We start from the raw sequence: 16,271 nt of genomic DNA, 5'->3' as shown, positions 1-16,271 counted from the left end.
ACTTGAGGTTCAGCAACTTCTGAAAACAACTAAACACTGTTTAGTTTTTTTAAGCATTTGGTTTGACTGCTCTTAAAACAGAGTGTTACAGTCTCTATTTGCCACTGCTGATATGAAATCCATGAGATATTTATCAAAACACTCACTGAGAACGACAACTCAGGACATGCAGAATGCCAGCTCAGGCCTTCTTTTCCTTTGCAGAAAACTCATATAGTGAAGCCATGAGAGTGTGTCAAGGTACAAACACCTCACTTACCTTTCTCATTAAAAAGACAAAGCTTTCAGCAGCAAAGTTTCTGATGTGAAGCTTGTGATGAGCCAGAAGGGTGCTGTAGAGGCTAAAAAGAAACACAGTAATAAATTGTCTTAAAGGCTGTGCAAGGACTGCCATCAACTGGCTCTAAAAATTATGTTTTCAGTTTACACTGCCACGTTTTACTAGCACCAAGAAGCCATCCGCCTAGGATGGCAGATACCCTCCTTAATTCCATTCTGTCCCACTCTGCCTGTATACCTCCCTATCAAATAACAACACCAGGCAACTTAACGTGCAGCCTGGATACCTGTAACAACTCTGGATCCATATAGATCTAACTGCAGCATCAAGATTTTCAACAGATACACTCAGCAGCACTTAGTTAAACCAAAATTTACTTGATATGCCACATTTGTATTTCAGATGAGCCAACAAGCTCTCCTGTGCATGTAGATTTTCCAAAAACACTACTGAGAGGAGTGACAAGTGTTTGCAGTTCTTTGGTAAACACCAGTGACAGTTGCAAGTGGCTCAGCACATGTTAAGTGTAGAGCGTGGTGCCTCAGATTCACAGAGAAGCAGATGTTTTTGCAATATGCCTGACAGCTTTCGCTGGGTTGGAGAAGAAAGCTGTAACCCATCTTTTGCTCCATCTGTTCTGAATTGAAACTAGTAAGAAGCAGCATGGACCCACTGGCTAGGACATAAAGAAGAGAGCTGCTACCACTGCAGCACGACAGTGAGCAAGCAGCCATCATGGGGCAGAATACAGTCCATCCAGCACAGCTTCAGTCACTTGAAGCAGCCAGGAGCAGATGCGTGGGAAAAATTTAAAGAGGGCAAGCACACACAAAAATAGCCTTCAACCACCTGCATCACAGGGACTTCTCAAGCCAGAATTGGTTCCTGTGCATTTGGAAATTCCCTCAAGCTTGGCAAATTTCCTTCTGAGTTTATGCCCAACTCTACACGCCTAGAATCCTGTGGCAAGAAGTTTCACAGCATACAGCACAGCCTGTCTGCTCCCTCTCTAAACAGACATAAGAACATAAAGGGCAAAATACAACAGGAGCAATCGAAGACTCAAAAGAATCCATTTAATGTTGCATGTCTAAGTGCCTACAATTGGAAAAGACAGAAACAATACAAATAAGACTGAGGTATTTGACAGCTACTCAAGAGACCTGTGTTGAATTTAGACTTGTCTAAGCTGCCAGTGCCTTTCTGAGCTTTGTTTACCCAGCTTAGGTAGCTGCTTCCTCTCCTATCACTACCCGTGTCCATCAAACCAGAAGAAGGATGAGTGCTGAAAACAGCAGATCAACACACACTCCTCCTCCTACACAGTGCCCCAGTCAGGAGGATCTCAAAGGAACTGCATATGATAACAGGGCTCTATCCTAGAAAGCAGAGAAAGCATGCTACCAGTATACTAAAGCACTAAGCCATATACTCGTACAGCACTTGCATTCCTGTAACATTCAATAGATGCCAATCAAGACAGAAATTAAAAAGAGCTTTTACCTATATATGTTGCTTATGTCCTTCACCATCAATCTCCACAAGTACTTGTAGAGATAAGAAAGAGAAGTAAAAGCCCATTCCAGCAGCTCTGTGTCCTGTGTATCCAGCAACTTGGTGATGGCCACGAAGAAGTCATGGAAGTGAGGATAGAAATCAGCCTGGAGATCTCGAGCCAGCTGCACCACTAGACTGATTCAGACAATTTATCAGTGTTAGTACATTTTGTTTTTGTTTCTTGTTTCTTTCTTTTTTTTTTTTTTAATCAATAAAAAGCTAGCCAAGCATTGATTGCAGTTGAGCACAATCTTTTTGGAAAGATGGACAGCGTTACTCTTGTTTCTTACCTCTACTTAAACATCACCTGTAAGCAGCTGTGGATGGCAACAATTTTAAAGAAATTCAAGCAGATAACATTAAACAAGAAAAATGGATCAACCAAACATAAAAGATCAACATCAACCAAAGCACATTAGTTTTCCATCAGACACTCGGTAACTTGTTATTTTTTTTTTATAAGACCTTGGATCATAAAGCACTACCAGACAAATATGACCACTTTAAGTATCTCATTGCTATACTTCTTTCCTCATGTACAAAAAACATAAAGAACACCCAGAACAAGACTTGGGATTATTTGTAATATCATGAGGCTTCAGCTGGCAACTGGTCACTAGTAGCATTCCTCAGGGGTCAGTATTGCGACCCATCCTTTTTACTATTTTTATTGATGATCGGGACAAGAGGGATTGAGTGCACCCTCACTAAGTTTGCAGATGACACCAAGCTGGGAGGAAGGGAGGGTAGGAAGGTCCTACAGAGCGATATGTTAGGCTGGATCAACAGGCTAAGTCCAATTGTATGAAGTTCAACAAGACCAAGTGCTAGGTCCTGCACTTTGGTCACACAACCCTAGTCAGTGCTACAGGCTTGGGGCAGAGGTTTGGGGAAAGCTGCTTGGCAGAAAAGGGTGTGGGGGTGTCAGCTGACAGCTGACTGAACATGAGCCAATGGCATCATGGCTTGTATCAGAAATACTGCAGCCAGCAGAAGCAGGGAGGTGATCATCTCTGTGTACATGGCACTGATGAGGCCACATCTCAAGTGCTGTGTTCAGCTGTGGCCCCCTTGCTACGAGAAAGACATGGAGGCTCTGGAGCATGACCAGAGAAGGGCAACGGAGCTGCGAGGGGGCTGGAGCACAAGCCTGATGGGGAACAGCTGAGAAAATTGAGATTGTTTAGAATGGAAGAGGCTCATGGGAGACCTTATCGCCCTCTTCAATGCCCTTAAAGGAGGCGACAGCAAGGTGAAGTTGACCTCTTCTCCCGGCTAACAGTGATAGCATGAGATAATGGCCTTAATCCGTATCAGGGGAGGTTCGTGATGGATATTAAGGAAAATTTATTCTCCAAAAGAGCGTTCAAGTACTCAGAAAGGCTGCCCAGGGAGGTGGTGGAGTCACTGTCCCTAGAGGTGTTCCATGAAACATGTGAATGTGGAATCGAGATACATGCTTAGTGGGCATGGTAGTGATGGCTTGATGGTTGGACTAGATGATCTTAGAGGTCTTTCTCAACTTGAATAATTCTAGGTTTGATCACCATATACTTACTCTAACAACGGTTGATAAGCAAGACTGGCTTTGACTTGCAAATGTGTCTTCAAGCTCTGCACAATGGCACTCTGGTAATAGACCAGCTGGTTGAAGGACTGGCACTTGTTGGCCACTTCTTTGTAAAACTGCACTGTTGAAAGCATGAAAGAGAAATCATGAAAACTATAGTTCAGTGAACATGAAGGATGTTAAAAATAATGGCTCACCAAAGCCCAATTCAAAACCCGACCCACATGAACTTTCTCAGACTGTTCCAGATGCAGAAGAAATGTATTTTAACAGTCTAGAACAGGCAGAAAATATCAACAAATAAAAATGAGGTACCAAAATGCTGAGTGAGGTTCAGTTCCCTCCATTTCTGTAGTCCTTCGTAAAAGTAGGTTTCAACCTCCTGTCAAAAGAAAGACAAAATAACAGCTCACCAATTCTTATGGATGTAGCTGGTAAAGAAGAAAAGCTCCAGTGAAAAGAACTACCAGGTGCTTCAAACATTTTTTGAACATTTTAAGAAATCTTGATGAGTTCCTTCCAAAGGGTGCTAAGGGATTTGTTTGAAAAATAAGACCTTCATTCCCACATTCAAAGAACCTTTTAATATAAATTCCGGTGACAAGACTTGCTCACATAATTGCTTTTTAGACTTCTGTTGACTGGACCTGATAATCTAAGATGCTGAACCACGGCCACCCAGTTGGAATGAAATGCTTTGGGTTTTATTTTGGCATCCTCATAGCTATTCAGTGGAAAGCTTAGAAATACAATCCAGCAGGCCAGGAGGCAATAAGCTTCAAAGCACTGCATTCACGGTGATGATGTGCAAGACACACAGATGACCTTTTTTCTTATGATCTATAAAGGGCTGGAAAGCACCTTTAAAGGTGCTAGTCCAACTTCCCTGAGTATTGCACCTACTCAGCACCCTCAAGCCTTTGCAGGACAGGACCTGGGACTGCTGATGGTCACCCACAGGCCCACTCACTATGTGGAAGCGATCGGGGTGACACCGTCAATCTGAGAGGCACTTCCAAAAGAAGAAGGGAACAAAACAGTAAATGAAACTTTAGAAAGAAGCTGATGGAAGAGCTGTGTTTTCTAATTCATCCCCAAAGAAAACTGTAAGCGTATCTTTCAGGGCACGGGTCTACTTATGGAGTGACCTGTGGTCCTCTAGCACAAAATGACTGCTGTTGCTCTTCTCACCTCAGCACTGCTTCCAGTTCTGTCAATCCGATGAATAATATCGATATTAACATTACTTAAGCGCTCCGAGAAGGTAAGAAACTGTAAAACAAAAGGACACACGCGTTCGTGCTGTTAGCTGGAAAGGCCAGCAGCCGCACCTCCCCTGCAGCACAGAGAGCCCTCCGGGAGCCGTCCCACAGCCCTGCAGAGCCCTCCATCCCTCCACAGTGGCACCACACCTCAATGAAGACTAAGGACGAAAACCCAGCGACCCACCCCGGCTGCCACCCGGCCCGGCGAGGCGAGCGCTCACCCGGTGCGTGTTCCCCGACTTGTGGGCCGAGGACTTGCCCTTCATGGCGGCGGCTCGAGCCCCGCAGCGCGGCCCACACGTGCAAAGCTAAGCGCTGGGCGCCGCCATGCCGGCTGGGGCTGCCGGGAGGAGGAGGCGGGGCTGCCGGCGGAAGGGGCTGCCCTGGGGGAGGCTGTGTTACTGTCTTCCTCTGAGCAGACGTACTGAAGAGTCATTGAATCGTTTGAGTTGGAGGCGACCTTTAAAGGCCATCTGGTCCAACTCCCCTGCTGCGAGCAGGGACACCCGTAGCTCGATCAGGGTGCTCAGAGCCGCTCCAGCCTCACCTTGGGTATCTCTAGGGATGGGGCATCCACCACCTCTCTGGGCAGCCACTGACAGTGCCTCACCGCCCTCTGAGTAAAAGATTTTCTCCTAATAGCTAATACAACCTCCTCTCTTTTAGTTTTAAATCATTCCCCCTCACCCCATCACTATCTGCTCACGTAAAAAGCTACTCTCCCTTCTGTTTGTAGTCTTCTCGGAAGGTCTCACAGAGCCTTCAAGAAAAACAAGCCCAGCTTCCTTTGCCTTTCATCATAGGAAAGGTGCTCCAGCCCTCTGGTCACCTTTGTGGCCCTCCTTTGGACCCACTCCAACAGCTCTGCATCCTTTCTGTACTGGAGGCCCCAGATCTGGATACAGTGCTCCAGATGGGGCCAGACAAGGGCAGAGCAGAGAGGGACAATCACCTCCCTGTCCCCGCTGGCCACTGCTCTTTCGGTGCAGCTGCTTCCCTTCCAGACTGCAAGAGCACACTGCTTGTGACTCATGAGGCCCCATCTGGAGTACTCTGGCCAGGCCTGGGGCTCCCAATACAAGAAAAACAGGGAGCTGTTGGAGAGGGTCCAGAGGAGGGCCACAAAGATGATCAGGGGGCTGGAACACCTCCCCTACGAAAACAGGCTGAAGGAGCTGGGCTTGTTCAGCCAGGAGAAGAGAAGGCTGCGGGGTGACCTCATTGCAGCCTTACAGTACCAAAAGGGAACCTACAGACAGGAGGGGAATCAACTCTTTGAAAGAATAGATAATAGCAAGACATGAGAAAATGGTTTTAAGTTGAACAAGGGAAGATTTAGGTTGGATGTAAGGGGGAAGTTCATTACTATGAGAGTGGTGAGGTGCTCGAACAGGCTGCCCAGAGAGGCTGTGGATGACCCATCCCTGGCGGTGTTCAAGGCCAGGTTGGATGGGGCCCTGGGCAGCCTGGTCTGGTATTAAATGAGGAGCTGGGCAGCGTGGGGCATGGAGCTTGATGATCCTTGATGTCCCTTCCAACCCAAGCCATTCTATGATTCTGTGATTCACACACAGAGTGTTAGGAGCCCCTATATTTTGTACCTGTAATTCTTCAGACCAAGATTAGCTGTGGATTTGGACAGTGCTTAAAGTTACCTAAAATATCTGGCACCTTCTTAATGGTGTACAGGAGCAAATAACTACAGACTATTACTGCTGTGGTCACAGGAATGCTAGAGCCTGTGGAAGCTTCTAGCTGTGACCGCAGCTACAGAAGTAGAGAGCCGAAGCTGGAAGCTTTGGTTTGGGCAGATGCAGTAGAAGAAGGTCAGAACCATGCAGCCCAGAACCATGCACCCATTTGGGGAGGCAGTCGATAGGGCCCCAGGGTTTGCCTTTCCCCATCCTGTGTGTCCTTCCATCTCAAGGCCTCTCTCACAAATCTGACATAGGGGTTACTCAGCAAACCACCAGGCTAGATGTGAGCATGGCTGAAGTGCACTCCTAGGAGTACTGCTTTGAATAGACCTGACAGGTTACGTGCTGCCAGGTGTAACCAGCAAAGCTGCCCACAGGCAGGCAATAAGCCATTAGCATGATAGCCATCTGGATGGGCAGGGAGCGTGCTCACTCCAGCACCTGCAGCTACAGAATTTGGAGCTTGCTCTTCTTCAGGAATTAAAAAGAACTTCTGGTATTTACATCAAGTGGGAAGAAAACGTCTAAGTAAGGCAATAGAGTTTGAGAAGTTTTGATGCTTTGATGCTTTCAAGCCCAAATACCTCCACAGTAATGTGCAGCTATGAGCATGCAGGCAGGTTTAGGTCCACAGAAGAGCTTAGGCATCAATATGCCACTATTGAAGTTCACAAGTACCCTTCAGCTGTGGTTACTAAATTCCCCTAATGTGTCTCCTGCATACTGCAAACTTGTGAAAAACAGCCTACAACATCTTTCTTCTGTTATGAACAGCGTCCTGGGAGTGGTAGAGTCACTGTCCCTGGAGGTATTCAAGAACCGTGTGGATGTGGCACTGAGGACATGGTTAGTGGGTGTGGTGGGGATGGGCTGATGGTTGGACTGCTGTGATCTTCTTAGTGGTCTTTTCCAGCCTTAACGATTCTATGATTCTATGATCTTGTGGAGGTGTGGAAATTCCTCAGATGCACGTGTTCCAAAATAATCTAAGGGAAAGGACCAGCTCAAACATTTGTGGAAGCAGCAAGGCGAAGAGCTCAGCTGTGTTCTGCCTGTTGCAGAAAAGGTGTCATCAGCAATAACAGAAGATGCTAGAGGAAATTTTTCACTTAATGTTTGTAAAGTTGCAGCTTTTGAGAAGAGTGAGACTGGTGAGCCCTGCAGCTGCTGATGCACACTGGAGCTTCTGCCTGCAAGAACCACTGACAGGCTGCACTTTAGCCAGTGTTGTGAACATAGTGCTTGAGTACATCGGTGTGAGCTGCAGGGAAGTAACACAGATACTGAAATAAGTGTGGCCATAGCAGTAGGTCTGGCACTTCAGCTGGGAGGGTCCAGTGATGCAGAAGGTCTCTTGTCCACTTCTGCATGAATAACATCTGAATTAGCAATGTCCTGACTACAAGAACTCCACTCCAACTGCAATGCCTCAAGCCTTATTCCTTTGCTTTTCCAGGAAGAGATGTGGCTCTCCCACCGGTGGGCAGGCCCCAGCTCCAACACCCTGTGATTATCTGTCAGACTCAGCTGTCAACAGTTCTTCAGAAATCCACACTAATGGCAAGCAGATGGCCTTCTGAAGAGTGATGGTTTATTGGCAGTAATGCCCGTAGAGGCACGTAGAGAAAACTCCTAAAACAGCACGTGTGTGTCTATCAGAGCAGTCACCTCTACAGATCTGACTTCTTCAAACACTTGCTGTGGGCTGCAACCATCAGTCCCTGACAGTAATACACCAGCACTCCTGGAGCCTTGCTTGTGATCCCCAAAGTCCTTCTCTTTGTCACAGCTCATCCCACAGATCAACTCAGGTGCACAGTCTGGGTATGCACAGCTGGAACCCCTCTGTCTCACAAGAGCTCTCCAAAATCCTCAGAGAGGGAAGGCTGGCATGGGTCTGAGTTAGGTAATACAGGTGCATGGTGTCTTCGAAGTACTCTTTTAACTGTTTTTCTTTAATTTGTCTGGAAAGCATGAAGAGCCCTTTGAAACACAAGGACGTGTTTTCTGTGCCAGTTTCCTCCTCAAGTTCTAGCTGGCATTTTGCCTCGTCCTGCAGGAGGACATCCCACAAGATTATGTAGGTTATGGTTGAGAGCACTTGCATTTTCAAAAACAAAGCAGACAAGATACTGGAATCCTGTTCTGCAAACTGGTAGAACTGTTTGGCCACATTTTTTTCTAATCTGCCTGAAGCATAGAGATTCTGTAAATAATGTGACGCCAGGTCAGTGCTGGCTGAGTCCTGGGGAGAATTTCACCTATCCTCGTGTTTGCACATCAGAAGGAGTTTTGGACTAGGAGCTGGAAGAAAGGCCCCAGATTTCTACAGCTGCATCTCTGAAATATCGTGAATTTAGACCCTTTCTTCATGGAATGATAACAACAATCACTAACAATATGATTCAGCTCAAGACACCTAAGCCAGTGGTTCCTGTATTACAAGACAGGGTACTGCTGCAGAGCTGGAGCAGGTGGGCTACCCTAGCTCCATCTCTAGAGGTAAACTGAATAGTGCCAGAGCACACGGACAATCTAGGCCAATTAATGATTAACACACAACCCCTGGCATAATTTTGTTTCATGCCAGATATGACTGCCCCAATGTTTCTGCCCAGTGGGAAGCCACACTTTTATTTTTATTTTATATATATATATGTGGGGAAGAATGTTGAGAGTGTATTTTCTGTTTAAAAAAATAATAATAACTTTTAAAAAATAGCCTGGTTTCTGCATGGATGACATTTATGTAGATGACTCTGGGACAGGAAGGGATTTCAGTTGTGACCACTGCTACTGTTCTTCATCCCAATGCTCTGCCACAATGACAGCAGCGGCAGGACTGGCAGCAGCCTTGTTGAAGGCAACAGCAACAGGGACAATAGGAGCAAGATCTACAGAGGAAGCAGAGCACATGGAAAGGAAAATGAATAGGGAGGAGTAAGTCTTCTCCTGAAAGGGATGTGAATTCTCTCCTGTATTTTGCCTTCACCACTAGAATGATGGGCATCTGGATTTGACAGTCTGGATTTCGGGCTTTCTGTCAGCTGCCTGGGACTATGAAACGTCTGATTAAAATGTCCTCCAAGTTTCTGACAAATGGTCCTGAAATGTGGATATCTGGGCTTGTCCAGAAACAAAGCATATAGCCTTCAGCAATGGATCTGAAATTATGTTACCAGATTTCTCCTTCTTCCCACCCCAAATCCCTCTTGTTTGCTCAGTAGCTCGAAGCTACAGCATGAGGTGAGGAACAGGGGCCAACAGATCACAACTTTAAGTTTTAAAGTAAAGTTTAGCCTTCCAAACTAGAGAAGATGGAAAACGGTAAAGATTTCTTAGAAACAGGTGCACACAACAGAATGCTTCCCTCAAAATCACTGCCATCTCTTCCTTACAGTTTTATTTCTCTTATTTCCCCTTCTGCCCTGTCTTTATTTATTTCTTTATCTATTAAAGGCCACTGAGGAAACAATAAATCAATAATCCAGCATGGTAATTTCCCTACTGCAAACAGTTCTTATGTCACAAGGATGTTGAGAAGCGAGTGTTGTTTAATCTTGAGTGACAAACATGAAATTATAGGATGGGATCGAGTATCCTTTCTCAAATAATTTCTGTGGTCTGACTTGCAAAGTCAGCTTTGCACGGCTTTCAGGGGCGAATCAGGCCAGGCTCAGCATTTTGTTACTGAGAGGAATTGTTTTGTTACTGGGAGTTCCTGCCGCTGAACAGAAGATGATAGCATACAAAGCAAATGATACTATTCTTCATGTCTCTGCATCCACTTGGTTCATACAAGATGAATGCGTTTACATACTGAGGGTTTGGCTTCTTCCTGTGCTTTTTTTTTTTTTATTCTTGTTTTCATCTTGAGCTTTTCTGATATTCATGCAGCTCTGATTTGTTCTCAGGTTCCAGTAAAGACAGTACCTTGGTTAACCACTCTACCTTTGGTGCCTACTGCTTGATGAAATATTCGGAGTTAGCTTGGAAAAGAGGAAGAACTTATATAACATCAAAATACATAGCAGCCCTTCTCACCAATTCTCGTGTGCCAGGAGATTTTCATCAACTGTTAGTACCAGCTGCTACATCATAGATGTACATGACAAAATCCCTGCGCTGATCTGTGTAAGCCAAAAAAAAAAAAAAAAACAAACAAAAAACCACATTGCTATATTCTTGTGTTGGTTTCCAAAATTTTGTGTGATCTGAAGAAGTTGGATATGTCGACAGAATTCATTCCACTTCTGGGCAACATGCTTAGTCAGAAGGCAGTGGGACAAACAATTCTCTGGTGAAAGAAATGCAAAGTTTTATTAACGGTCTGACTGTAGAGATATTGGTAACTCAAAGGAAAGAAACAGGGCTGCCCCTTCTTTTTACAGAAACCTTATATAAGCTTTTAGATTCAGCCATTGCTTCTAATACTGACTTGTGGGTCTGAAATATAATCAGCCATTAAAATAACTGAAACAGGTAGCATGCACTAAAAGAACAGGTCCTTGTGTGAAAGATATCCAGGTGGATGGAGACTGGCACTTCAGAAACAGAGACGATGGACTTGGGTATCACCACCCAAGTGAGAAAAAAAAAACGACGCTGAGGCAGATGAAGTCCTCATTGCTTGTATGGGTCAGGAGCTTGCTTACACAAGGATACAGTGAACCTCTCTGGCTAGTGTTCCTAGCCAATGGAAGAGGACCAGCACTTATAGGGTGGCACAGAATTCAGTTCACAGTGCCTATTCTGAAATGAGATGAAAAGAATATGGGAGCACAAGAGGAGTTATCACTAGGAATGACAAAGAAGAATGGCAAGTAGATAACAAGAGACATGCCAGAGCTGGTGAAAGACACTCCTGTGTGTGAATGGAAGAATAAGTCAAGATAATAAAAAAGTAGATCTACTCAGAGCCCTGCGATACTGTCAGGGAACAGTTTTTTAGAGTATTCTTAAGTGCCAGAGTGAGGAGTTTCATTTTTAGAGGCTTCCTCTGTAGATAATGGGAAGAGACAGGTTTCTCCAGGGACTGCATCAAAGCAGCACAGTTTCTGTCAGAAGAGGCTGTCTTCCTCCGTGGGTTAAAGGGGAAATGTAGGGAGCCAAGCTGCATAACTGCAGTACCTACACTGTGTACCCAGAGCAAACATATCTCAAAATAACACCAGCTCGAACATGTGAGCAGAGATTATTTGGACGGCAAGTATTGGAAAAAGAGAAAATGACAGAAATAAAACAAGAAAATTCAGAAAAGATCCATTCAGAAAAAAAAAAAACATCAATTTTTTGTTGATCATTCCGGTGAACTTTTGTCAGCCCTTTTTCATACATTAACTGTGAGCAAGCAAACTAGTTGAATTGTAATTCTCCTGATGCAAAATTGAACACCTTAAATAAACAAAAGATCCCAACGCCACGAGAATAAAGTTCAAGTATGTAACTTATTTATCCTTTTCAGTTAAGGAAGGAATGAAACCTGCACCGCATTTTTATTCCCATACTAATTATTCTCCTGAGAAAATAATTATGCATGTCACCTCTCACTGCAGTCCATAAATAAATTGTGAAGTTTGTTCTTTTAAATGAAAGCACAGAATTCTCCAGCAAATAAACTGTGGGCTCCAAATAACTCAGATTTAAATACTCTGCACTGACAGCTAACTTAACTACTTCCTTCAGTCCTGAGGCACTGCCTATTGATTTTAAAAGGTGTGTAGGGACTAGGGAGTTACACAATATTAAGTTTTCTTCTCGGGACCATTAGCATTCATCTTGAAATCATTTTGCTTGCACATTGCATTTGTCCACATGTCTATGGAATGCAAAATAGAAAAAAAAAAAACAACAAAAAAACAAACGGCCAAGAAAGTTTCATTCAAAACGTCAATAAGAACTTGATTTATTTCTGTAACTTCTGTGCAACTCCCTGGCTCTCTCCCTGCCTCCATTGCTCTCTTTTTCTGGAAGTCACTCCATCTCTTCTGTGTCCCAAACAAGCTAAGCATGAGAGGACAAGTTCTTCAAGCAATCAAGTTGTCACTCAGGGAAACACTGATTAGAGTCTTAAGCTTATCTTCCTTTCGCTAACCTAAGCCCCTGAAAATTTAGGAAGAGGATTGGAAATGCTAGAGACATAGAATTAGGGAACTGGGCTTCTTGAAATATTTAACTTGTTATGGTGGTATCTTAAGGCATAAGACGCTTGCAAATTGCATCACACTCTTGCTATCGCACAGAAACAGTGCACAGGCTGTGTAAGAACTTTTAAACATACCATCCTATGCTTTTGGCTTTGCAAATCCAACTAGCTGGGAGTAAGTTTACAGAAATACTCTTGGAAACACACTCTAGTGATAGGTTTGGAAATAAATTGCAGGACATCTGTGTACAGGAAGATCCCAGTGCTCAAAATACAGGTGCCATATTTGTGATCCTAAGGAACTCATCCAAATTTCATGATGAATATAAATGATGACAGTACTCTCCTGAATACACTTGCAGGGTCATTCTGTAATGTCCAAACATTATTAACAGAAGATCTGACCAAAAAAAAAAAAAAAAAAAGAAGTTTGACAGCTACGAACATCACTGATGACATCATGGAAAATTCTGCTAAGGGAAGCATTAAACCAAGGGAAGCAAGGCCAACGATGATGGCAATCAGGTAGCTAGCTGTACTGAGCTCAGCCATTCAAAGCAGCTGTGTGGACAAGCACAGCAAGCCGGAGAGATTAGAGTTGAGCCAAACATTAACTGGTGTTCAGATGTATAAAACACCCTCAGCAATGAACTTCTGTGACACCAAAATCCCAAGAGGCTTTTCAAGGTGACAGATGATACTGTGTAGGAAGCACGAGAAATTTTATTAATTTTGCTGGAAAAAAAAAATCTTTCAGGAATATAAAAAGTGAATCATAGAATCACTGAGGTTGGAAAAGACCTCCAGGATCGTCAAATGCAACTGTCAGCCTGACCAACCAAGTCCCATTGCTACATCAGATCTCTTGGTGCCATATCCACACATTCCTTAAATGCCTCTGGGGATGGGGGCTCCACCAATTCCCTGGGCAGTCCATTCCAATTCTTGACCACACTTGCCATGAATAAATTATTCCTAGTATCCATTCTAAACCTCCCCTGGCACAACTTGAGACCATTTCCATGTTTCCTATTACTTGCCACCGGAGAAAGAAGTCTAATACCCCTTTCCTACAACCTCCTTTCAGGTAGCTGTGGAGAGATTTTGACTTGAAGCATTACACTGGGATTAAAATCAACCTGTTTAATTTGGATTCAATGATTAATTTTGATGTATTGTTGCTGATAATTATGCCCTTTATTTAATTAATATTGAACAGAGGAGTAAATAGAACTTGGATTCCTCTATGTATTAGTGTTGGTTGGCTTTTGTTCTCAAGATGAGAAGCTTTGTCTGCAGTTGGGGTGTTTTTAAGGTCTCATATGGTTTCACTGTTATCTAACAGAGGCTCAGCTCTTGCTGCAGTCTTTCTTTTAACAAGAGCATTTACAGGCTCTTTCTTTTTGCCCGCCTACTTTGATAAAACTGGTAGCAACTTAATATCTCTGAGGCTTCCACAGTTAAATTGTTCAATGGCTACTGGAGAGTGGGCAAACACCTACTTGCATGTATGTATGTATACACACGGGGCATAATTCCATATCTTTTGTTTCCTTAGCAACTCATCCAGGCAAAAACAAACAGTTTTTCCAATGCTTTTCTGGGAATGTTTCGTTCCCTGAAAAGGCCAACCTTTACATTTTTTTATCTTATCAACATTCGTTTTTTCAGATTTCACACTGAAATGGTTTTTTATTTTACCACTGGCTAGTCATTTTCTGGGAAGGTTTCCAAACAGATCTCAGCAAAAGCAGAAGAGAACGGAGCACAGACTTCTGAACGAAGCCCTGGCACTGCACAGTACTGCTACTTAGTGTGAACGTCATCTGCAAACTCAGCTCCACTGCTGTAGGTGCAGTGGAGCCCTACACAGCTAGAAATTGTGTGCTTGGGCAGGGAAACACAGGGAGTCAGAGGGCTCTCAGGCTGTGAGGGTGAGTTGCAAAGGGTCTCACAGAACTGCTGAGCAGCATCACTGGTCAAGGAGGGAATTGCTTGGACTCATTAGAGCAGCCTGGGGTTTGTTTAGGCAGAATCACATCTCTTTTAACTTAAGGATGCCAGAGGGATGTGAATCTCATGCTACCCAATATTAAACACAAGATTTCACTGATGTCAGCAGCTCTCACAAGAGTGGAGTTACAGTGAAATGAGGGAGCATGTAAGAGCCAATGGATATGGAGCCAGGCATTACAAGGAAACAGTGAAATATGCTGAGGTTGGAAGACATTTGATTACCTATCGTAGGAATTATGAGAACGCACTTCTCTGTTACACAGCACAGATTCACTGTGTTCCATGAAGTGGATTTGAACTTGTTTGTGAAGAAATCAAGGCGAAAAACATTTAATACATGTCCACTTACTGTGTTTTGGGACACAGGCATCATACAGCTTTGCTGCTTGTCCTGGGACAGAAACATCCAGATGGGAGGATCCATATCTTGCCATATTGTACATAGTGACATTTGAAAGACAATTTGCTTAACACTCCTATAAAAGAATCAACGATGCCACCAGAAACCACTGAGAGCACTGCATTCATTTCCTTATAGCACTGCTTCTGTTTCAGTTAACAAACACAATTTGTTTTCCAGTACATGTTATTGCTTGCCATGTTTACATTATGTCAAAAAATGATAGAGAAGCAGAATCAAAACTATCAATCCCGTGCAGTTTATACTTTAAACACACATTATTGCTTGAATGGTTTGAGCAACATAACATCTGAAAGAGTGCAAGCGGGTAGCACCAGGCTCTGGGCTGAGCTAGCTGTGGGTGTAGGCACAGGGCTGCTTATGTCCTTCCCGCAGGAAAATGGCTCAGGTGTTTCTGACACCCAGTATTTCTGCTGGACAGCACCAGATTATTGTACTGTATGGGAAGGTGCTGGTTTTCACCGATGTTTTGCTGGCAAGGATTTTTTTTTTTGTCTTCCCTATGGTCAAAAGCTCATAGCAAATTAGGGCAAGCACCTCATTATAGCAACCATCTCAGGTAATCAATAGCTCCATAGCCTAATTGGTAGGTGTACAGAGCAAGATTCTTGTTCTCTCCTAGCAGGACATCTGGAAGCTGTTACTCATTGTACAAGTAATTAAAGAGTAATTGGGCCAGAAACACCGAAGCCTTAACCTGCTGGGTGAGATTAGGACGTGCCATGCACCACAGCGACCAGCTTCTGTATGTCTGGGGACACCCACACTCTCAGACAGGCACCTGGAGGCCAGGTCAACTCGTGCATGATTTCACAGTACTTCCACCCACATCACTGCTTCCACCATAGACTCAGGACTGGCTCTGAATGGCCTGCCAAGTCCAAAGCCCCAAGGAGATAGAACAGCACTCGGTGGGCAGGGTTGGCTGCCAGGTGTCTGATCAATCATTCATCTGCAAAACAGAAGCCTGTTGAAAATGCTCTCAGCTTGGTCTAGGCAGGACGGAGTACCTTGCTCTGAACTGAGGCAATTTGCACCAATGAGCCTTTCCAGTAAATTCAGCGGTGGGTAAGAGCAAGGCTGAGCAGGGAAGAGCCCTATCTGTCATGAAAGAGTACTGCGTTTTGTGTCCTCACACTGGTGCTGTCTTGTGCCAGAAAAGCACTTGGCCAATGCATGAGTCAAGCCTGAAAGCCTCTGTGCAGAGATGTGAGTGCCGCTGCACGCAGCCATGCTGCTGTCAGAGCCTCCTTGGTCAGCTTTGGCACCCTTACACCTTAACCTCCACCCGACATACAGCAAAGTGGCAAGGTGTAACGT

At 44.3% G+C, this 16,271-nt stretch overlaps 1 protein-coding gene across 1 annotated transcript in view; it reads right to left on the bottom strand.

The window, feature by feature from the left end:
- UTP20 (UTP20, small subunit processome component) overlaps positions 1 to 5,022 on the bottom strand; it is a 59,850-nt gene extending 54,828 nt beyond the window's left edge. The window contains exons 1-6 of the mRNA XM_004937659.5: positions 4,894 to 5,022; positions 4,599 to 4,679; positions 3,723 to 3,789; positions 3,396 to 3,528; positions 1,784 to 1,972; positions 260 to 341 (exon numbers count right to left, since the gene is read on the bottom strand). Coding sequence (XP_004937716.2) covers positions 260 to 341; positions 1,784 to 1,972; positions 3,396 to 3,528; positions 3,723 to 3,789; positions 4,599 to 4,679; positions 4,894 to 4,938 — 597 coding nt within the window. The 5' untranslated portion in view covers positions 4,939 to 5,022. The remainder of the gene's footprint in view (positions 1 to 259; positions 342 to 1,783; positions 1,973 to 3,395; positions 3,529 to 3,722; positions 3,790 to 4,598; positions 4,680 to 4,893) is intronic.
- Positions 5,023 to 16,271: the final 11,249 nt, after the last annotated feature.

The sequence above is a fragment of the Gallus gallus genome, chromosome 1, assembly GCF_016699485.2.
Source record: "Gallus gallus isolate bGalGal1 chromosome 1, bGalGal1.mat.broiler.GRCg7b, whole genome shotgun sequence".
NCBI classification, from domain to species: domain Eukaryota; kingdom Metazoa; phylum Chordata; class Aves; order Galliformes; family Phasianidae; genus Gallus; species Gallus gallus.
Note: the sequence above shows the minus strand (reverse complement) of the source record. Positions and strands in the feature narration are given on the sequence as shown.